Raw genomic sequence first — 23,743 nt, 5'->3', positions numbered from 1 at the left:
CTTTTGAGGAGAGTGGACTCGATTAGGGTGGGGGGGGGTAGTACAAGTGAACGCATCAGCTAACCAAGTGCAACCTCTCTGCCCTCACGGCAACTGCACGTCACAAGTCTAACAACAGCAGTTGGGTCTGGGGTGAGAGGTAGAGATTAGTTATGGTGTAGTAAGTGTTGGGCAGTCCTCTCCGGTTTGACAATTACATTGAACTTTATTCCAGTTCTAGATGGGGGAAACTAGTGATTTTGATGTTGCTGTATGTATACAGAGAGAACTCTGCTGCAGCTCCCCATAATGACCACTTCTCAGTGGTACAAGGCACTTCTCAGTCAGGGTTTGGATTATCGAAGTGTAGCTACATTTTCCTTTGTCTTAAATCAGTGGTCTGTCTTAGTCAAGTCACTGGATTCTGAATGTCTTAAAAGTGCAATCTAATCTTGTTATTTTTTGGCATTTCCATTACTAAGGGGTTATCCCAATCTCTTCTTCCTGAAGTGTGCACTCGTTCACTACTCCACAAATGTGAACGCATTGCATTGGTATAGGCACAGGCTAGAGGGAGTTTCCATATTTCCTTTGACATCCATAAAGGGAAGTGAATAAGTGCAGGGAGCCAATATATTATTGTGACGCAACCAAGTGTTTGTCATAGAGAAGGGCTGAATGCAAGTCTTATAGCATCTCAAAATGCCCCTATCTGTGTGGACAATAACATATTAGTGTCTGCCATTTAAACAGACCTATTTATCCAAGGTGACTTGCCGACGTGAATAAGCATTTTGTATGGGTGGCATGACATTGCAAGCGCAACCAACTGAGCCACACACATGACGACACAATGTAGAAGGTACAGTGACTGCCTAGTGAAAGTCTTTACATTTTGCTGCCTTAAAATTAAATCTAAAAAGGGATTCGATTTTTTTCCCTGCAGATCTCTTGGCACAACTTGGTTTCTTGGCATAACTTACTTGAGCGGATGGTCAGGGGGCCGGAACATAATTACAAATAATTTGTAGACTGCAAATGGGGGTAAGTTGAGCCGCCTTGGGATAAGTGGGGGATGGTGTCCTGTGACAGTGGGTGATGGTGCTGGTAAGTAAAAGTTGAATTCATGGAATGAGGGTGTGGTATATTGTATATCTTAATGTAAGCCTACATTCAGATATACAGGAGATCTCTTCTGTTCAATATCACTCACCCTTCCATTTCATGACCAGTTGTCTGGGACAGGGAGGGATGTTGTTTTGATGTGCCAACATCGAAACAAGTTTTCTGCATTTGAGGCCAATATGTCCATAAAACTGGTCCACAAGCTCAAACTCCATGTCATCAGATAAGACCTTATGTTCCTCTGCTACTCTATCATAGCCTCTTAGACCAGGTACTTTTCCTTTTTGTCAGTGTACATCTTCAGTGTCATTCAGTGTATTTGTTCATCCCTTGCTGCTTCTTAAATGGACTTCTTCCCTTCACTCACTTCCTTGGCTGCTCTCTCTAGAACCTCAAGGGGGGCTAGACCCCTGCTTATTTTATATTTGTATACACAGGGCATGATGTCTGCTCTGTAACAAAAATGCACTTTGAGTTCATATGCATGACACATTGCAAAAATACTATGCATAGTATGCATAAAACTGACTATATAACAGGGGAGGCTGCTGAGGGAATGGCTCATAAAAATGGCCTGAACGTAGCAAATGGAATGGCATCAAACACCTGGAAACCATGTGTTTGATGTATTTGATACAATTCCAGTTATTCTGCTCCAGTCATTACCACAAGCCCGTTCTCCACAATTAAGGTGCCACCAACCTCCTGCGCTATCTAATCATAGTTTGTATGGGGTATGGTGGCCATTGGCTCAACATACCCCAAGGCAAACATTTTGACTATATTAGCCCACACAGCTACAAGGATGCACTTTCATGCTGATATGAAGCCCTCTTCCTAAATATTTGGTCACATGATTCATTTTGTGTATGGTTTCCTAGAAACAAGAGGCGGCTCAACTTACCCCACTCTCCCCTACTCCACAAACAAAGTCGAAGGCTCTGTCGAATCAATGGAGAAATTTCAGACAGTCACACAAAGGAACGCCAAACCCTGTTCGCGCGCTGGCCACCATCCGAGCACGTCCCAGAGAGGGGAAAGTTGAAATGCAAGTCCCACTTTTTAGCCCCCGCTAATGAATTAATAATGACCCCCCCCAACCTCTTTCTCTCACCATGCACTTTGTGTTGCCGGTGTGGAAAGATAACTACATTGTGGTCCCGACACTTTCATGTTGAAATTGGACACCGGGCCCTAACAGGCCTCCTTACTGTGTTTGTCCCAGATAGGCCATCAGTGGTGGCGGTGGCCATAGCAGGCAGGTTCCCTCCTCATTCTGGGTGAACTTCCAGGTGCAACCAAGCCAGCCTCTTTGAAGCGAAGCGCTGCTTTGTGTCCACCTCTGGAATTATGAGGCTGGGAGGACAAAAGGCATGGCATGGGCGACAAAAGGCATGGCATGGGCGACAACCAATATGATTCCAGCGCACTACACTGTCCACCTGTATGCAAATGAGATCCTCGGCCCGGCCAGTGAGGGGAGAAGCAACTGGAGAAGCCTGGTAAACTTAGTATGTTGGGGCCAACCCCAAGAGGAACCAGTTGGCTCAGGGGTGAAGTTTCCTCTAGGGTCAGCTTCCCCGCCCCTCCCCAAATCCTAAACTTAACCATTAGTGTGGGAAATGCAAAACCGATCCCTGATCAGTGTCTGGGGGAAAGTTCACCCTAAACCGGGGATCATCAACTCGATTCAGGGGGACCATTTTTTTGTGAGCGGATGGTCAGGGGGCTGGAACATAATTACAAATAATTTGTAGACTGTAAATTGACCTCAAGAAGCAAAAACATATTTGACAAAAACATAATTTCAAACCTTGCTTACATTTGTATATGATCACATACACCAGACAGTTAATAACTGTTCACAAAAGTGGATCGCTCCTGCAGTTTCCATATTTCCTTTTGACATCCATAAAGGGAAGTGAATAAGTGCAGGGAGACAATATATTATTGTGACGCAACCAAGTGTTCGTCATAGAGAAGGGCTGAATGCATGTCTTATAGCATCTCAAAATGCCCCTATCTGTGTGGACGATAACATATAAGCTTGTCTGTCGTTGAGACAGACCTATTTATCCAAGGTGACTTACAGACTTGAATGAGCATTTTTGTATGTCCCAAAAAAGACAAAAGTACAAAATAAAATCACCAGTTGGGGAACCCAACCACTTATTGGAGTGAGATGAGGCGGTTTAGGATTAAGTTCTATTTCTGAATACATTGCAGGAAGTTAAAATATTACCCGTCTTATTCTTTAAATCCTGATTCGGATATATTTTCATGTTCCATGTGGATTTAAAATGATATGGAATAACCCCCAGATTTCCTTGGATTGACACAATTATTCACATTGGATCAAAATACCTGCTCCATGCTTTTACTATCTAGAAAATCCAACAATTTCGTTTTTTTATTTTTCACCCCTTTTTTTCTCACCAATTTCGTGGTAGCCAATTGGTAGTAGTTAGTCTTGTCTCATCGCTGCAACTCCCGTACGGACTCGGGAGAGGCGAAGGTCGAGAGCCATGCGTCCTCCGAAACACAACTCAACCAAGCCGCTTCTTGACACAATGCCCATCCAACCCGGAAGCCAGCTGCACCAATGTGTCGGAGGAAACCTGGCGACCGTGTCAGCGTGCACTGCGCCCGGGCCCGCCACAGGAGTCGCTAGTACGCGATGAGACAAGGATATCCCTGCCGGCCAAACCCTCCCTAACCCGGACGACTCTGGGCCAATTGTGCGCTGCCCCATGGGCCTCCCTGTCGCGGCCAGCTGCGACAGAGCCTGGGCTCGAACCTGGAATCTCAAGTGGCACAGTGCCTTAGACCACTGCGCCACTCGGGAGGCCCAAATCCAACAAATTCTTGCCTCTTAATTTTGGTGTGCCCCAAAAAGATTTGAGCAATAGTTGTATCAGGCACTAAAATTAGAGACTATCATGACTACCTGTATCCTAGAGCACAGATATTATCTTCTCCGCTGCCCAGGGTTCGAATAGTATTTGTTTACTTTCAAATGCTTTGAGCTTTGATTCAGCCTGCCTGGAGTGCCAGACGAGCAGGGTTGCACTCTTAGCACTATTTCCCTGGTTCAATCACGCCAGCCAAGTTCAATCAAGCTCAGCTAACGTATTTGAAAGAAAACAAATACTATTTTACTACTGTCTGTCAGATACCGAACACAATATACCAGATGGATACCCACTTCTATTACAAATGCTGATATGGTGTCGGACCAGAACCAGTTGCAAGCTACCAACCTATATCCCTCTTTAACTCTGACATCATGTTTGGTGACAAGGATTACCTGGCTTCTGATTTAGAATCTAGCAGAGCTTGGTTGACCTCGCGACCCCTATCTGGTACCCGGGGGTCTGCCATGCTTACATTTTACATTTTAGTCATTTTAGCAGACGCTCTTATCCAGAGCGACTTACAGTAGTGAATGCATACATTTCATACAATTTCATAAATATATATATTTTTTTTTTCTGTGCTGGCCCCCCGTGGGAATCGAACCCACAACCCTGGTGTTGCAAACACCATGCTCTACCAACTGAGCTACAGGGAAGGCTAATCCCCTGCTGTGATGGCTCGTGGGCCCAAGTAAACCGTGCTTCACACGCTTCCTGTGTCCTAGTTAGGGTGATCACATTTAAAATACCCAAATGCTGGACAATGGGATGATTTTGCGGGACAGTGTAGCTTACATTTTTGGAAGAAGATCTCAACAACGATTGGAGAAGTGTTTAACATCACCAGTACCACATTCTTATGATATACTGTACATTGCCTTCAGAAAGTATTCACACTCCTTGACTTTTTACACATTTATTGTGTTATAGCCTGAATTTTAAGTGAATTAAATTGAGATTGTGTCACAGGCCTACACACAATACTCCATAATGTGAAATTGGATTTTTTTTGTTATGCATTTTTACAAATGAATTAAAAATGAAAAGCTGAAATGTCTTGAGTCAATAAGTATTCAACCCCTTAATTATGGCAAGCGTAAATAAGTTCATGAGTAAAGATTTGCTTAACAAGTCACATAAGTTGCATGGACTCACTCACTCTGTGTGCAATAATAGCGTTTGATATTTGAATGACTACCACATCTCTGTACCCCACACATACAATTATCTGTAAGGTCCCTCAGTCAAGCAGTGAATTTCAAACATCGATTCAACAACAGAGACCAGAGAGGTTTTCGAATGCCTCGCAAAGAAGGTCACCTATTGGTAGATGGGTAAATAAAAAAGCAGACATTGAATATCCCTTTGAGCATGGTTAAGTTATTAATTACACTTTGGAGGGTGTATCACCCAGTCACTACAAAGATACAGGCATCCTTCCTAACTCAGTTGCCAGAGCGGAAGGAAACCGCTTAGGGATTTCGCCATGAGGCCAATTATTTTAATTTTACCTTTATTTAACCAGGTAGGCCAGTTGAGAACAAGTTCTCATTTACAACTGCAACCTGGCCAAGATAAAGCAAAGCAGTGCGACAAAAAACAACAACACAGAGTTACACGTGGGATAAACAAAAGTACAGTCAATAACACAATATAAAAATCTATATACAGTGTGTGCAATGGTGACTTTAAAACGGTTGCAGAGATTAATGAGAACATTGTAGTTACTCCACAATACTAACCTAAATGACAGAGTGAAAAGAAGGAAGCTTGTACAGAATGAAAAATATTCCAAAACATGCATCCTATTTGCAATAAGGCACTAAAGGAAAACTCCCCAAAATTTGGGAAAGAAATTAAATTTATGTCCTGACTACAAAGCGTTATGTTTGAGGCAAATCCAACACATCACGGAGTACCACTCTTCATATTTTCAAGCATGGTGGTGGCTGCATCATGTTATGGGTACGTTTGTCATCAGCAAGGACTAGGGAGTTTTTTTAAATAAAAAGAAACGGAATAGAACGAAGCACAGGCAAAATCGTGAGGAAAACCTGCTTCAGTCTGCTTTCCAACAGACACTGGGAGCCAAATTCACATTTCAGCAGGACAATAACCTAAAACACAAAGCCAAATATACACTGGAGTTGCTTACCAAGATGACATTGAATGTTCTTCAGTGGCCTAGTTACAGTTTTGACTTAAATTGGCTAAGAAATCCATATCAAAATCTGAAAATGGCTGCCTAGCAATGATCAACAACCAACTTGACAGAGCTTAAAGATTTTTGGAAAGAATAATGTGCATATATTGTACAATCCAGGTGTGCAAATCTCTTAGACTTACCCAGAAAGACTCTCAGGCTGTAATTGCTGCCAAAGGTGATTCTAACAGGTATTGACTCAGGGGCGTGAATGCTTATGTAAATGAGAGACTTCTGCGTTTCATTTTCAATAAATTTGCAAATATTTCTAAAAACATGGTTTCACTTTGTCATTATGGAGTATTGTGTGCAGATGGGTGAGAAAATAATATATTTGATCAATTATGAATTCAGGCTGTAACACAACAAAATGTGAAATAAGTCAAGGGGTATAAATACTTTCTGAAGGCAATGTATATCTTGTCATAAGCGCAACGTGATTGCAAAAGAGACAATTATCTTCAAATGATTGTGAAGTTTGAGTGAAATACGGGACAGATCAACTTAGTGGTGTTTTAATGTTGATAAAATGTGGGATGGTTTTGTTGGGGGGGACAGGACAAAGGCCCAAAATGCGTGACTGTCCCGCACAATCCGGGACATGTGGTCACCCTAGTCCTATTATGGAGGAAGCGAGGGAAAGGAGGAGGGTGCATGGAAAAAAAGCATTCACTTATCATGGGATCCTGGGCCAAAGAGGTCTGTATGGTAATAAAGTATAGGACCTGCAAACTCAGATGCTTCAACACTTCCCGCTAGGAAAAAACTGGAATGAATCAACATTGTTTCCATTTCATTTCAACCCCCAAAAATCTTTGTAATGACATTGAAGCAACCTGCAAAACTGATTGGATTTGCAAAAAAGTAATCAATTTAATGGCATTTTGTGTTTTTTTCACCCAACTTTTAACCTTAATTCAATGAAACTGTGAAATGTTTTGGGGGATTTCACATTGAATTCATGTTAGTTGAAAACTCAACCAAATGTAAATCAAAATGAATGTTGAACTGACGTCTGTGGGTTCCCTTACCATGCAATGGTCATTGGTTATTGGTTTTTGTGAAGTCTTTATCTAGGCATTTTTATGCAAGGTGATTTGTTTCCACATAGTCCAACTGTAATGTATCAATTTCAAAAACACCCATTATTTCAGCTCTGTTCTTCTCCCTGCCTGCATGAACCATTTTTGAACTTCAGAGAGGATGTGAGGGTTCGCGACCGATTCAAAACAAAGTCAAGAGGAAGACGGGAGTAGTCGCCGCTTTTAGGTTAGGATAGGATATCCTACGTGAGCAAATGTTTTTTTCTGGTTTCAGGGAGGCAGCCAAAACATACCTAAGCAGTTTATTTCACTCTGTTCTCAGTCCTGGGGCTTTGGGCTCGAAGAGTTAATTTGCAGAACGTATATTCTTGCCCTTTGGAAACCCTTTTCGGCCAAAAATGTGGACCTTAGCAGTGTTAGGTTGAGAGAAACTGGGACCAAAATTATACATAGCACACATGTTATTTGGTACCAGCCCAGATACAGTATGTCATGACCGCATATAATGTTGGATTTTCATTGATAGTTTTCATAATTTTCATTCACTTACTCTTCAATGTAAAATATATTTTTCTCCCAAGCAATATTTGCCGGTATGTTGAGCCTATTATTTAATTCCATTATTTTACTTTTAGATTTGTGTGTATTGTTATGAATTGTTAGATACTACTGCACTGTTGGAGCTAGGAACACAAGTATTTCGCTACACCCGCAATAACATCTGCTAAATATGTGTATGTGACCAATAAAATTTGATTTGATTACTTGCCGAAAAATGTCTGTTGGTGGATCCGGTTGTGTGTTCCACATAATGGAAGAATCATGTACGTTCTATACATTACGTTTATATCTAGGGAAAAGGGAAAGGGGTATGACTGACCAGCAAACCCTTGTTGTATTAACAAATGAGTTAGTGTCAGGGTTATAAATTGGCTTGACATCCCTTTAGTCACTCCCTTCTATCTGTGACATCTTACTAGATGAGCCCAAAAGTCAACCAAATCCACCTGGACCAGAAAGCCTATTCTCTCTTAGGGTAGGATAATCTGACTGCTTTGCTCTATTCCGTTTCAGCCCCATGCTACGCGTAACAAACATGAACTCGTCTGCTATGTAGTGCTTTGGCAACCATATTTAAAAATGCCCAAGGGATTCTTGGGTATGAGCATTGTAAAATAGCGGAAAATAGCTGAATATTTTTGTTCAACTCAGTGGCCTTGTGGTTAGTGTTCGGCCTGAAAATGGAAGGTTGGGAGTTCCAAACCCAGTTGAGTTATACCAAAGACTAAAAATGGAACCTGATGCCTCTGCTCAGCACTCAGAATTAAGGAGACGGATTGCGTCCTGTCCAGGGGATGTACTTGTACATCAAGATGCCTCATACTACAGAAACAGAATTGGAATGCAGGCCTTATCTGAAAAGTCTGGTAAATGGGATATAAAGAACCTTGCTTTCACCTATCCAGTCACATGTAGAACAGAAATCACTGTAAAGAAGGTAGGATGAATAATATCCAAAGTACTGGAACTGGCCTCAATCTTAGACCCCTTTAGAGCAAAGCATGGAACAGGCCCCATCCAGCAATAACCACTAGTCCCTGCCCCCTATATATGCACTTGGTGCAATCTGAAAGTAATTGAATGTATACATTGGCTTAAGAATATCAGTAGCATAACGTTGGTATTCCATTGGCATCATTTTTACAACTGCTACACTGCTAACTAGAGGTCGACCGATTATGATTTTTCAACACCGATACCGATTATTGGAGGACCAAAAAAAAGCCGATACCGATTGATCGGCCGATTTCTTTCTTTCTTTATTTATTTGTAATAATGACAATTACAACAATACTGCATGAACACTTATTTTAACTTAATATAATACATAAATACTATCAATTTAGCCTCAAATAAATAATGAAACATGTTCAATTTGGTTTAAATAAGTGTTGGAGAAGAAAGTAAAAGTGCAATATGTGCCATGTAAAAAAGCTAACGTTTAAGTTCCTTGCTCAGAACATGAGAACATATGAAAGCTGGTGGTTCCTTTTAACCTGTCTTCAATATTCCCAGGTAAGAAGTTTTAGGTTGTAGTTATTATAGGAATTATAGGAGTATTTCTCTCCTATATGATTTGTATTTCATATACCTTTGACGATTGGATGTTCTTATAGGCACTTTAGTATTGCCAGTGTAACAGTATAGCTTCCGTCCCTCTCCTCGCTCCTACCTGGGCTCGAACCAGAAACACATCGACAACAGCCACCCTCGAAGCAGCGTTACCCATGTAGAGCAAGGGGAACAACCACTCCCAAGTCTCAGAGCGAGTGACGTTTGAAACGCTATTAGCGCGCACCCCGCTAACTAGCTAGCCATTTCACATCGGTTACACCAGCCGGAGTTGGGAGTTGATAGGCTTGAAGTCATAAACAGCGCAATGCTTGAAGAATTGCGAAGAGCTGCTGGCAAACGCACAAAAGTGCTGTTTGAATGAATGCTTACGAGCCTGCTGCTGCCTTCCATCTCGCAGTCAGACTGCTCTATCAAACATCAAATCATAGACTTAATTATAACATAATAACACACAGAAATACGAGCCTTTGGTCATTAATATGGTCGAATCCGGAAACTATCATTTCGAAAACAAAACGTTTTATTATTTCAGTGAAATACGGAACAGTTCCGTATTTTATCTAACGGGTGGCATCCCTAAGTATAAATATTCCTGTTACATTGCACAACCTTCAATGTTATGTCATAATTATGTACAATTCTGGCAAATTAATTACGGCCTTTGTTAGGAATAAATGGACTTCACACAGTTCGCAATGAGCCAGGCGGCCCAAACGGCTGTATATACCCTGACTGCTTGCACGGAACGCAAGAGAAGTGACACAACTTCCCTAGTTATAAGAAATTCATGTTAGCAGGCAATATTAACTAAATATGCAGGTTTAAAAATATATATTTGTGTATTGATTTTAAAGAAAGGTATTGATGTTTATGGTTAGGTACATTGGTGCAACAACAGTGCTTTTTTCGCAAATGCGCTTGTTAAATCGTCACCCGTTTGTCGAAGTAGGCTGTGATTCGATGAGAAATTAACAGGCACCGCATCAATTATATGCAACGCAGGACACGTTAGATAAACTAGTAATATCATCAACCATGTGTAGTTAACTAGTGATTATGTTAAGATTGATAGTTTTTTATAAGATAAGTTTAATGCTAGCTAGCAACTTACCTTGGCTTCTTGCTGCCCTCGCGTAACAGGTAGTCAGCCTGCCACGCAGGCTCCTCGTGGAGTGCAATGTACGGCAGGTGGTTAGAGCGTTGGACTAGTAACCGGAAGGTTGCAAAAACGAATCCCTGAGGTGACAAGGTAAAAATCTGTTGTTCTGCCCCTGAACAAGGCAGTTAACCCCCGTTCCTAGGCCGACATTGAAAATAAGAATGTGTTCTTAATCTGACTTGCCTAGTTAAATAAAGGTGTAAAAAAAAAACGGGGGGAAAAAAATCGGCAAATCGTTGTCCAAAAATACCGATTACCGATTATTATAAAAACTTGAAATCGTCCCTAATTAATCGGCCATTCCGATTAATCGGTCGACCTCTACTGCTAACGCCTGAAATCGTTAAAAAAAATATCTCCATTAATTTATGACCGGATCTCAGGAATAGGAATTTATATCCTGTGACCAGCTGAAAACTATCCAACCAGCTATGCAATTGCAGGCATATTGCTACGGCAACAACGTACACCTCTGCATCCCAACATGGCAATATGAGCGCATGATGATAATACAAGGACATTACGGAAAGGCATCCAGCACACTACAAGATTTGAGATGTAATTTATTTGCAACTGTGGATTACAATATACCACATTTAATCATGACTGTTCGCCACAGCCTTTTAGCATCAGGGCCATATTCATAAAGCGCCTCAGAGTAGGAGTGCTTTAGGATCAGGTCCCCCCTGTCCATGTAATCATATATATACATGGGTGGGTTGACAGCGTCACCAACGTGTGCCTCACCAACAATTTCACAACCGCCCTCCCCCACCCTCTTTCCTCAATGATTAAAGATAAAAGAGAGTCGAAGCAAGAGGTCATACATTCAGGCAGGGGTGCTCTCTCAACTCTCAAAGGAAGAACCCATGAAAAATGGATGAGGAGAGAAATCCACTTTACTCCCCCAACCCTAACCCTGGAAGGGAGGGTGGTCTACAAACCGCCCACAGTGCCCAACACCCCTCCTCCAGCCCCCACCCCAACCTCATAATCCTCTTCTTCACCACTGCCCCCCACCCACCTCCTCATTTACACACACTTCCACCAGTGAGCCAATGCTGCTGCTGGGGCTATCTGGGCACTTATTTGCATCCCTATCTGATGACATGATGCCGCTGGACTGGTGAGAGGAGACGCTCGTGCCCGACGGGTGGGAGGAAGCCTTGTTTGGCACACACACAGCCTTTGTCAATCGTCTACACATTCATACACACATGTGCATGCAAACACACACACTATCTCTCTCTCTCACGCACACTCCAGGCTCCCTTTGAGGTGCTCGATAAGATGCTTGTGTGACTGAATGCAGACTGAAGGTGGGGTGTTGAGAAACTTGTGCTATGACTCCTCTGTAGGAAGTGGTCACCTAAAAAGTCAGGATTTCTCAAGCTGTGAGTAGATTGTTTGGCAAAGTGCCAGAACAAGCAATGGATGTCAGCGACGTTTGCCGAAGGAGGGCCTTTATTGCTTATTTCCTGTCAGACAAAAAATTAGAGGCCTTCGGTAAGTAACTCAGTATCATGAAGTCACAAGTAACACACAGTATATTGCAAAAAATTTAAGCACATTATCCACACTGGTAGCCTAATGCGCCGATATACGGAAGAGGGCGCTCGCAACTACATTAATTCAGCAAAGCCCACCGTCTGTGTGGGTCAATTTATGCTGTGATAAATCGATAAACTCGTTATTTTAGGATATTTTAAAAACAATAGGTAAAGCCCATGCTTAGAGTAAAGTTAAATCAATGTTGTGGGCTATTTGCCGAACATGTTAATTCACACAGAAGACATTCATTCAACATTTGAAAAGGGAACTTAGCTTCACAACAATTAGTCTAGTGCAAATAAATTGCCTATTGCCCGTTGTAAATTGGCTGTGAGCGGCGGAATTAAGACGTAGGTCTACCCTGATAATACAATTGCAAACCTACAGCCCAAACCACGGTGGGCATATTATCCTGTATTTGGATATATTTCTCAAATGTTGTATTTAAATAACCTGATAGACATAGCCTATCACACACAATGTCCAATCGGTCTGTCTATGCGGCTTCTCAGTTCTCATTTACCCAAGCTATGTAATTCAAGGTTTTTGGAAATACTCCGCCCCCAGTGCCTTTGGTTGGCTCAGGGACGGCTCTTGCCAATTGCAAGCATTCGGATTTGTGAGTGGTTTGTTGAACTGCCAATCAAAAAGACATCCTCAGGCGTGCTGTAGCTGGGAAACATATCAGTTGCTGTGGAGTGATTTGACGGAGGTTCTTGTGGCTGGACCATCACAACGCTGCGTCGGCTGCCTGCTACACACGCATGTAGGCTAATATTTCGGTGAATTTTGGAAATATACGGAGGAAAAAAAGCACGCTGTGAATTTTGCATGTCAGGAGCGGAGAACTGTGTCGCCGGTCAACGGCTCTTTTCCGTTTTGGATCGCTTTTTTCCTATGACATACTAATTATTCGCAGGCATGTGGAATTGTACAAGGATTACGAATTGCCTCTCAATACTGTGCCTCCTATTGACGATATGGACGGAGGTAAGAGGGCTGTTGTCAAATATTACGCCAAATAAATGTTGATTTATAAACAATCGTTGTCAAAAGTTAGTGGGCGTGGGCCTATTTATTTGCCTATTCCGTATTCAGATATTAATCGATAATTAAATTACGCAGCCGTCAATTGAATCATGTGATCATGCATTGTAACCATGGCGAGGTTGAAGTGTGAGGAATTGTTACTCTCCATTTTGCTGTCATGCACTTGTCATTTGGCTATATTTTAAATAGCTTAACGTTACATGTTCTAAGTTTCATTGCAGTTAATTGTTTCTAACGATATTAGCAAATTATCCTCATGCATAGGCTACTACACAGATGCACTACTAGCCAATGCATTTTCTTGGAAAGAAAGGCCTATTTTGTAGGTTAATGACAGAACATGTTGTGCCAAAGGTAGGCTACATGAGTAAACAACGCATTGTAATATTATTGACCCAATTATCCCCCCACCTATTAATTACTTGGTAAACATGCTTATCAAACTCGGGATACTAACGTTATAAGGACACAACTGACGCATAAACCGACTAGCCAACATGTAAAACGGAGTTTTACTTTAAACCTGTGCCCTAACTCTAACCTAATTGTAATATATTCTGAAATGAAATATCGGTTTGGGCGTCAGGCGTGTCCTTATAGCCTTTCCATCAAATTCCCGGTGGTCGCGTGCACCACTATCGGTTTACGCACGCATATAGTAACCCGACCAAACAAAGAATTTTCAGTAATTATTTTCTATTTTAATGTTATTTTTAGGTGTCCAAGTGCTCTGGCTATTTTGAGCTGCAACTGATTACCGTTCAGAATGTGAACGGTGAGTTGTCGGACGGGGAATGCTGCGACGGCACAAGGAACTCACAGGATCTGCGCTGTAGTCGGGACGAGTGTGATACTTACTTAAAAATTTGCTTAAAGGAGTACCAAACCGAGGTCACAACCACTGGCTCTTGCACCTACGGAGTTGGGTCTACAGACGTTCTTGGTGGAAATATTTTTTCTTTTAAGAATAGGAAGAATAACCAAAACAAAATCAACGATGCTGGCAAGGTTCTCATCTCTTTTCAGTACGCATGGCCGGTAAGTGTACATCTTTCCTAATCAATCCACCACCATTAAATGTTTTAATAAACCATAGTGTTTTTTAGGATAATCCAATGTTTTATTGGCTCTTTATCAGTGCCATACTCAGTAGTATATGTCACTATCAGGCACGGGATAGGGTTCGTGTCGACGGACTCCATCATTTCCAGGGTAGCCTTTGCCACCGAAATACCATAGTTTATACGATTGTTATTCTAGACAAGGGTCATGATGATGCATTCGTGTGATTTGGGATGACTGCTGTAGCTCCCTGTTGCTTTGCTAGACACGAATCCCCTTGGGTCCATGTCACAGCAGTAACCTGAATTGCAACGGCACTACACAAGGCTAGTGTCCCCTTCGATTATTATGTGGGTTCGTTATTCGGAGCGTCCGAGTGCACTAGTTTGCGACGAGCTCTTATTAAAGCGAAATTACAGCTGCCTACAGGCAAGCGAGGCAGTGCATATAAGGTGACGTTCTTGATCCCGCTCTCTTTGCATAGAGCTCACGCAGCTTCCCCTGCTGTCTGAGTGGGTGGCAGGTGGCACCTTGGGCGCAATTGCGTGTGCCTCACCGTGTGTCTGTCTGTGTGTGCATACGGATTAGGCAAGTGCATACTTATTTTCACCACTATGATAAGAAAACAGTTGCATTTATATGTAATGTAAAGGTGTATAGAGAATAGCAGTCTCAAATGAGCTTGTCTGCGTTTTCAGTAGGCCAATACCCCCCTCCCCAGGCACATTTTATTAATTATAAAATTAGGTTAAGATTAGCATCCCTTACAAAACAGAACTTAATCTATTAAAAAAAGGGCAATTAACTGTCTGGCAATTCCCAGGTCTATCAGGATATGTATTGCTCACTGTCTGCTGCAGACGAGCACAAGAAAAGGCGCGTCACTCGCTTACCATTAGAAAATCATGTTCCATTTACTTATTTCCATATTTATCAGTCATGGAAATGAAAGGGCGGAGAACATGTTGGTTCACTATTTAAAAAGACGGAGAACAAGCTATAGGTTGAAAAATACTAGAGTTTTGGTAGAGATGCAACCGAATAGTGCAACTAACGCTACCTATTTCCCCCCCCCCCCCCCCTACAAACCTCACCACCAAAAGCAGATCTCAGATGTTTTTTTCTCATCCACTAACTTAACTCCCTCGTTCCCTTGATCATCCTGAGGGAGATGAAAGGGATACGTCTCAAGTCCCTATGGAACATGTATGCTTTACAACGCAGGCAAAGAGACCTGTTCTTGTCCAGCTCCCCTGTCATTACCTTAAGTGCCCAGCAGCTGCTTCCGCGGACACGTCTCAAGTAGCTCTCTTGCTCCTCCCCTCCCCTGAAAACACAAGCTAGGTTCAACGAAACACTCGGAGGACGCCTCCTAGGTAGGTGCCCTCACGTATAGATTTGGACTGTCAGTGGTGTGTAAGCCACATTAGACTATTGAGATGTGCCCTACTACTCCAGTGGCAGATGTCACAGCTAGCTGGTCTTCTCACTGCTGTGTGTTACAGGTTGCTCGCTGAAGCAACAAAAATAGTGTAGTGTTGACTGTCAGCCGTGGCCAGATGTCCAGTTGGAGCCTCGTTGCGGGCTGACGCACACAAGGTCCATGATCTATGCCTGGCTTCTAGTAGCCCATATAGCCTACCAGCAGTAGTTGAAGTTGCCCTTATTCACAGATCTTAGGTCAGCTTGGAGGGAGGGGTGCACTCTAGGGTGATGCTCTGCATCAGCTATCAGATGGGGATACAATAGAACTAACTTCTGTCACTTACTCAATTGATAAATGTTCTATCACTCCCTTTCTCTTTTCTTCTCAATCTCTTCCCTTTTTACTTTATCACTTTATCAATTCCCCTATTCAATGAGTTATTTTTCCCTCGATCTGTACTGTGAGAAAGGCTTCCGTTTGTCGATAGACTTCCCTGGGCCTGGCAGGGGAACAGTTGATCCAAGGCTAACCAGCAAGCACAGCCACACCTGATTGGGAGCTTGCCGGGGCCGTCGCCAGGCAACGGTTAGATAGGCCTTTAGTAAACAATGTGTCTCCCTCCCTCCCTCTCTCCTGCCCCCTATGGTGCTTTCAGTGGAGAAGGGGAGTTGTATATCCCAAATGGCACCCTATTCCCTATATAGTGCACTACCTTTGATCAGAGACACTCGTATGAGGCTCACCTGGGAAGCTAGGGTTCCAGCCACCATGTTGATTACACTACTGATTGAGCATTTAGCGAATTTAGAGAACAGGTGGCTACCTATTGGACTACAGTAAGGATGGAGTGTCTAGCTCGTCCAAATGGGCTAAAATCATAATTTTACATTAGATTGATGTGTAATAATGGTTAGTTTCAGAAGGGCTTGGAAAATGTGACTACTAGATCTGATTTACCTCTAGGATGTGTGCAAGTCACCTGAACCAAAATGCCTTATTTAACCAGGAAAAAGATCAAGGGTTTATAGGGCTGGCACAATCATGAAAATAAAATAACACATTTTTTGTTGTTGTGTGGAACGAATAGCTGGCTGAAGACAAGACAGTCGGCGTTTGTGTTGTTGAGTCCGTTTCTGACGTAACATGGACTTCACCACATAAAACGTTGCACCTTGTTGAAACAAGGAAGGTGTTGTAGCAAATCAGTCTTCCACAATGCAGCAGAAATAGAATGAATACAATGGGCTTGGAACTCTAACCCTGGTAATTTGACTGGTAAAACTCATGGGTACACTGGCAATGGCTGCTGCTATTGTGATGCCATAATTTCCACGGTAATGTACAATGTTGGCATTTTAATTAACTGATGTATCATGCTGTACACCGAGTCGATATTCACATAATAAGGAATTCCCCTCAACCACACCCACAAATTGGGGAAAACAAACATTCTTTCCCATTGACCCCTATTGTAAAAGAGCCAACTTCGTCGTACATTTTTAGTTACTCAGAAATGACAAAACATGCCAAAAAAGCTGCTGTGTTTAGGGCTGATAGTCTGTTGGTCGACCGAGATTTGTTTAGACGAGCAGTAGCAAAAAAAAGGATGCGTGTCTGAGTGGATTAATCCATTGTGGAGGCCGTGGGGATGGGACAGTCAATCTTAAGACCTGCTCCTGAATTGTATATGGTTATTACATAAGAACAATGGTGCAACAGTAATAAATGATATTATGCAGTTTCTCCTGCGTTGGGTAGTGGTCACTGTCCACGGTTCTGAAACTCATCAGTGTGCTGTTGAAATTACTTTTCCCAGACCATGGTGCTACACTACATGGCCAAAAGTATGTGGACACACCTTCAAATTAATGGATTTGGCTATTTCAGCCACATCCATTGCTGACAGGTGTATACAATCGAGCACACAGTCATGCAATCTCCACAGACACACTTCCTGTACTGAAGAGCTCAGTGACTTTCAAAGTGGCACCGACATAGGTTGCAACCTTTTAAACAAGTCAGTTCGTCAAATGTCTTCCCTGCTTGAGCTGTCCCGGTCAACTGTAAGTGCTGTTATTGTGAAGTGGATAAGTCTAGGCGCAACAACGGCTCAGCCGAGAACTGATAGGCCACACAAGCTCACAGAACGGGACTGCTGAAGCGTGTAAAAATTGCCTGTCCTCAGTTGCAACACTCACTACCAAGTTCCAAACTGCCTCTGGAAGCAACGTCAGCACAATAACTGTTCGTCAGGATCTTCACGAAATGGGTTTTCCATGGCTGAGCAGCCGCACACAAGCCTAAAAGCACCCTGGAGTGGTGGAAAGTTTGTCGCCATTGGACTCCGGAGCAGTGGAAAGGCGTTCTCTGGAGTGATGAGTCACACTTCACCATCTCAGTCCGACGGATTAATCTGGATTTGGCGGATACCAGGAGAATGCTACCTGCCCCAATGCATAGTGCCAACTGAAGTTTGATGGAGGAATAATGGTCTGGGGCTGTTTTTCATGGTTCAGGCTAGGCCCCTTATTCCAATAAAGTGAAATATTAATGCTACAGCATGCCATTGCAGATGATTCTGTGCTTCCAACTTTGTGACAACAGTTTGGGGTATGCCTTTTGTCATCCTCAAACACGAATGACCCTGTGGACAAAAACGAAGTCAATACAGAAATGATTTGTTAGATCTTTGTGGAAGAACTTGACTGGCCTGCACAGAGCCCATCAAACACCTTTGGAATGAATTGGAACGCTGACAGCGAGCCAGGCCTAATCACCCAACATCAGTGCCCGACCTTACTAATGCTATTGAGGCTGAATGGAATCAATGTTCCAACATCTAGTGGAAAGCTTTCCCAGAGGAGTGGAGGCTGTTCTAGCGTTAAAGGGGGATCAACTCCATATTAATGCCCATGATTTTGGAATGAATGTTCGACGAGCAGGTGTCCACATCCTCTCGGCAATTACTTTGTTTTTATTTGTGTTTTTATTTGTTTTTAATTAGGGTTGCACGTTTTGGGGAATATTTAGTGGGAATATACGGGAATTAGTATTAATACCATTTCAATGTAGATGTTTCTGCATTGGATATATTTGTCATATGGAGACAAACACAAACCTTTTACTTTGTCATAAGTAGACATAATTGCAAATTATTTCATCCTTCCAATAGAAAAAAAAAACTTAGTTATGAATTGAACTTTAATTAATTGAGTTTACTCTAAACATGATTTCACTGAACAACAAAAGAAAGGGAATATTGAATGATCCATCGCATCTCCCAAAAACATTTTCAACATACATCTGTAAAATGATAGTCTAGAAACTAAAGCTTTGGTTGTCTTCCTCTCAGGCTTCCATGTCTTCTCCCTGGACCTCAATGTCCACCTTGAACATCAAACTGAGGCCTCATCTTCATTGTCACTTTCCAACCTTGTTGCGGATTGCTCATTGTCAGGCTCAAAAAGCCTCAAATTTGCCCAGCTGGCCACCAGTTTTTCAACCCGTGTGTGTGTTCCCAAACAATGACCAGTTGCGCTCTGAGGCGGCTGATGTTAGTGGGATTTGGAGGATGATTGAGGCAACAGGGGAAAGAGCCTCAGATCCACAAAGTCCCTTCCACCAGGTGGCTGCTGAGATATGTTGGCACGACTGCCATATTGCATCTCTGTCCCAAAGCCCTTGCTTGGAAGTGTACTTCGCCAGACTGCCAAGAATCTTGCCCTCATCCAGGCCAAAGTGGCGAGACACGGTAGTGATGACGCCATATGCCTTGTTGATCTCTGCACCAGCCAGGATGCTCCTGCCAGCATACTTTGGGTCCAACATGTATGCTGCTTCAGGCAGAAGTCTTTACACTTTTTGATGTATTTCATAACTGCAGTTTCCTCTGCTTGGAGCAACAGTGAAGTGAGCAGATTTCTCCTCTTCTGAACATCAGACAGGATGGCATTGTCTCCCTCAATCCGCTGCTTACCACTCTCCCAAAATACATCATCCAGAAGGATCCTCTTGATGGGGCTGTCCATATTGGCAGACTGTGAAGTGGACATTTCTTGGAGAGACTCCTTCCCCTCCCAGGAGACTGTCATTCATGACAACACCACCCCAACGGGTTTTGCTGGGCAGCTTCAATGTGGTGCTCTTATTCTTCTCCCTTTGATTGGTGAGGTAGATTGCTGATATAACTTGATGACCCTTCACATACCTAACCATTTCCTTGGCTCTCTTGTAGAATGTATCCATTGTTTTCAGGGCCATGATGTCCTTGAGGAGCAGATTCAATGCATGAGCAGCACATCCAATGGGTGTGATGTGAGGGTAGGACTCCTCCACTTTAGACCAAGCAGCCTTCATGTTTGCAGCATTGTCTGTCTCCAGTGCAAATACCTTCTGTGGTCCAAGGTCATTGATGACTGCCTTCAGCTCATCTGCAATGTAGTGCCCGGTGTGTCTGTCTGTTGTGTCTGTGCTCTTGTAGAATACTGGTTGAGGGGTGGAGATGATGTAGTTAATTATTCCTTGCCCACGAACATTCGACCACCCATCAGAGATGATTGCAATACAGTCTGCTTTCTCTATGATTTGCTTGACCTTCACTTGAACTCTGTTGAACTCTACATCCAGCAAATTAGTTGATAAAGCATGTCTGGTTGGAGGGGTGTATGCTGGGCGAAGAACATTCAGAAATCTCTTCTAATACACATTGCCTGTGAGCATCAGAGGTGAACCAGTTGCATACACAGCTCGAGCAAGACATTCATCAGCATTTCTCTGACTACGTTCCTCCATTGAGTAAAAAAACATCTAATTCCAGGAGGACCATGAGCTGTTGCTATCGATAAGGTGTCTGATTCATAATTTTCACCTCGAATAGAAGTAGAGGGGCTTTTATCAGAGGTTGCTTGCTGTAGTGCTGAAGGAACTTTATGCAGTTGGCCAGGTGACTCCATCTTTGTTGCATTCTTCATACATGATTTGGCACAGTATTTGCAAATGTACTCAGCTTTTCCTTCCACATTCGCTGCAGGGAAACGTCTACACACATCAGATAGTGTCCGTGGCATTTTCCTGTAAAGATTAGTAAAGTGTATATGTAATACAATTACAGATAAGTAGTTAAGCAGTTAGATTAAACAACTCCTTTGTGAGACATTTTAAATGAAACGTGTATGGAAATGGGTGAATTAACACTGTTAGCAGGCTCAAGCAAGCTAAAACCCACATGTTATGAAAAACTAACTAGCAGAGATTGTTAGAATTTAAACACACTTTGCTGTAGGCTACTATTTACTAGTTAACAAAATCATGTATGTCATATAAAATATTCACCCCACCCAGTATTGTAATCAAAACTTAGCAGAAAGCATGTAGTCCTTGGCTCAGACAGTGTAGTAGTGTGGGCTCAATAGCATCTCATTAGTGTGCAAGATCTTGAGGATCAGCTGTACATCTGATTGAAGAATGCACTGTGCATGCAGAGGGTTGCAATTCCATTAAATTTGGGGATAGTTTAACCAAAATATGCCGCAAGACCTATAGTTGCTTTGTCTATCCCACAAAAAAGGTACACTGTAATAAGCTAACCTTTCCCAAAATGTCCCCAAATTCCTGGGTTTAACTTCCCATGGAAAGTTTCCGGAAATTTCCCGTAAAGTTTACGTCCCTTAGCAACCCTAGTTTAAATATATTATCTAAAAAAAACAAAAGTTTAATATGCTCATACAGTTTGAAGTTTCAGACCCAATAATAGCAAAGTTAACCAGCATATTGTTGTAGAACAATGCTGCAGAGGCAGCAACAGAATGAGGAGACAAGAGCCCTTGCCTTAATTGTCTAAGAAAAAATGAGGAGAGAGAACCCCAATTTTAATTAGGTCTATGATCAATAGCTGAACTGTTAAATGTGCCTGGCTTCATAAATCATCCATATACAGTATATCTACAGATCCTGTTGCTGGGTTGAATGTTTGTTTAATAGCAAACTGATTCCCTGAGCACCAAGCCTCAAGCAACACGTCGCATAAACAATTTCACAAATTTGGCTGTTTTTAATCTTTTCTATGCTGTATTAAATGCTTTACGTTTTTTTTATTTGGTATTGTTATAATTATTTATCTACACTCTTCCAAATTGTCAAATAATAACCCTCCTTTTTCTTGATCTCGTTATTCTTATGATCATCGTTATAACTTATGTCATTAGTAGGCTTAGTATTGCAGCCTTGTATAACCACCGTCAAGCTGTAGGCCTGAGGGCTCATCCTGTTTAGTCTTACTACCATAACTTATTTAGGCCTATATTGCAAGACTTTTATATATGCTACTGTATCAATCATTCATTTGTTTGTCTTCACACAGCATACGAATCATTCATTATTTGAAATGCAATCAATCGTTTTAGTTTAAAAAATAAAGCGACCCTTGAATAATTACCATAAACAATAAATGAACCGTTCCATTTCGGAAAACGCGTTCACAAATGAATGCGACTTAAGGCAATTTAGTCTTTTGCTTAACAAAAAAAAACATTAGAACAGACTCTCTGGTACGCATATTTAGTGTTTACGTTGTTCCAAACGGTTAGAATTATATTGTAATCTAACAGCACTTGTTTGGCACACGTAATATGTATGCAGCCCTTTCGCCTTTTTATTTTTCTTGATCTCCAGTATTTTCCACAACCAGATCAATTTATTCCACACATCTGACTTCCCCTTTACCTCCTGAGCAACCAGTAGACATTCCCCATTTCGTGTATCACGTCCTCTGCATCCATTTTTGCTGTTACGGTGTTCAGAGTTTAACCAACTTATTTGTTATTATGATATAGGTCGGGCCCTACTGGTCGTATGCATGTGATATGTCACACAAAGGGCAAGGTTTGAGAGAATAGGGAATGTTTTCCTAAACAAATTAGTGATTTTGGTAACAGAACTTGTCAGACAAATGGCTGTAATTATGTTGCAGCTTCAGCAACACTGACAGTGCGATTAACACCGATGTTCTGTGGTGGTCTCTGCAGCAGGGAGGAGAGCGAGACAATGGGTGCTAGTCACTCGCTTCCAGCAAGACTGATCCTGGCCCGGCACAATCAAATCGATTGCGGTCGGACTCCTAGTCATTTGTTTTTAATTATTTAATCAGTGCACTTAAAGCATCAGACAAGCTCAGTGCATATATTTGATTAAAACACGTATGTCTACATATGGAAAACATGTTTTTAAAAATAAGACTTTTTGGTCGACCAAGATTTTTTTTCTTAGTCGCGGACAGCCCTAGTGTTGGTCAATGTACATGTAACCAGGTAAAAAAATCCCACCCTACGGTTCGCAATGCTCCCGATTTAGGGAAATGGCGCCTGTGAGAAGAGCCCTGTGGCTTCAGGCTATTCGGTGTGGGACACCAGATCCCCACATTTCCAAGTTGGCTACACATAGCTGTGTGTGTGGAAACCTTTCATCACTGGTAAGACATTTAACTTGTTTAGTATAGTCTATTTGTAGCTGTATAGTCTGTTTACCAATATGCCTATCATACCGATTTTTATAATTAAAAAGCATTGGGGAGTGCGACTCAATCCATTTGCCATATTGTGTCATAACATAAATTATATTTTCAAGAATACATGACGACTCAACTTGGTCAAATCCAATTCAACCATATGAAGTGTATACTGTGTTTTTGTTCTCTATGGTTATGCCAGTCCCCAGATGTAATGTCAGTGGACGTTCAGACTCGGGGGCACGTTGTCCTCAATCGCTACAGTTGTGTTGTCGTGACGTTACAGGAACGTTGTGCAGAGAGCTGTCGTTGATTTTGCCAGGAAGTTTGCCGACAAAGACCCGGAGAATCTATCTCTGGCCTTTTTTCCCCCTTTCCTCTGACACAAACAAATGGCTTTTTGTCTGCCAGCTCAATAAAGATTTTCACTCTTTTGACCCTGAGGCTGTGTGGGGCTTTTTGCAACATCTTCCCATGAAAGGGGAAGGAATGGACACACTTAAGAGGCTGCATTCTCCTCTCCCCGGCCATCAATGCACCCTCCGGTCATGGGAGGAAGATGTTTTTAGAAGTATGGCTGGGTGATATGGCCA

The 23,743-nt window shown here is 42.2% G+C and overlaps 1 protein-coding gene across 2 annotated transcripts in view; it reads left to right on the top strand.

Annotated features, from left to right (window-relative positions):
- The first annotated feature begins 12,735 nt into the window (after window positions 1–12,735).
- jag2b (jagged canonical Notch ligand 2b) overlaps window positions 12,736–23,743 on the top strand; it is a 101,314-nt gene continuing 90,306 nt past the window's right edge. The window contains exons 1-2 of one of the 2 annotated variants that reach the window (XM_029733402.1): window positions 12,736–13,101; window positions 13,879–14,199. In XM_029733402.1, coding sequence (XP_029589262.1) covers window positions 13,033–13,101; window positions 13,879–14,199 — 390 coding nt within the window. In that variant the 5' untranslated portion in view covers window positions 12,736–13,032. The remainder of the gene's footprint in view (window positions 13,102–13,878; window positions 14,200–23,743) is intronic. The other variant, XM_029733403.1, reaches the window with a different exon arrangement.

This window comes from Salmo trutta, chromosome 35 (genome assembly GCF_901001165.1).
Source record: "Salmo trutta chromosome 35, fSalTru1.1, whole genome shotgun sequence".
Classification (NCBI taxonomy): domain Eukaryota; kingdom Metazoa; phylum Chordata; class Actinopteri; order Salmoniformes; family Salmonidae; genus Salmo; species Salmo trutta.
The sequence above is the reverse complement of the archived record's forward strand: the minus strand, read 5'-3'. Positions and strand labels throughout refer to the sequence as shown.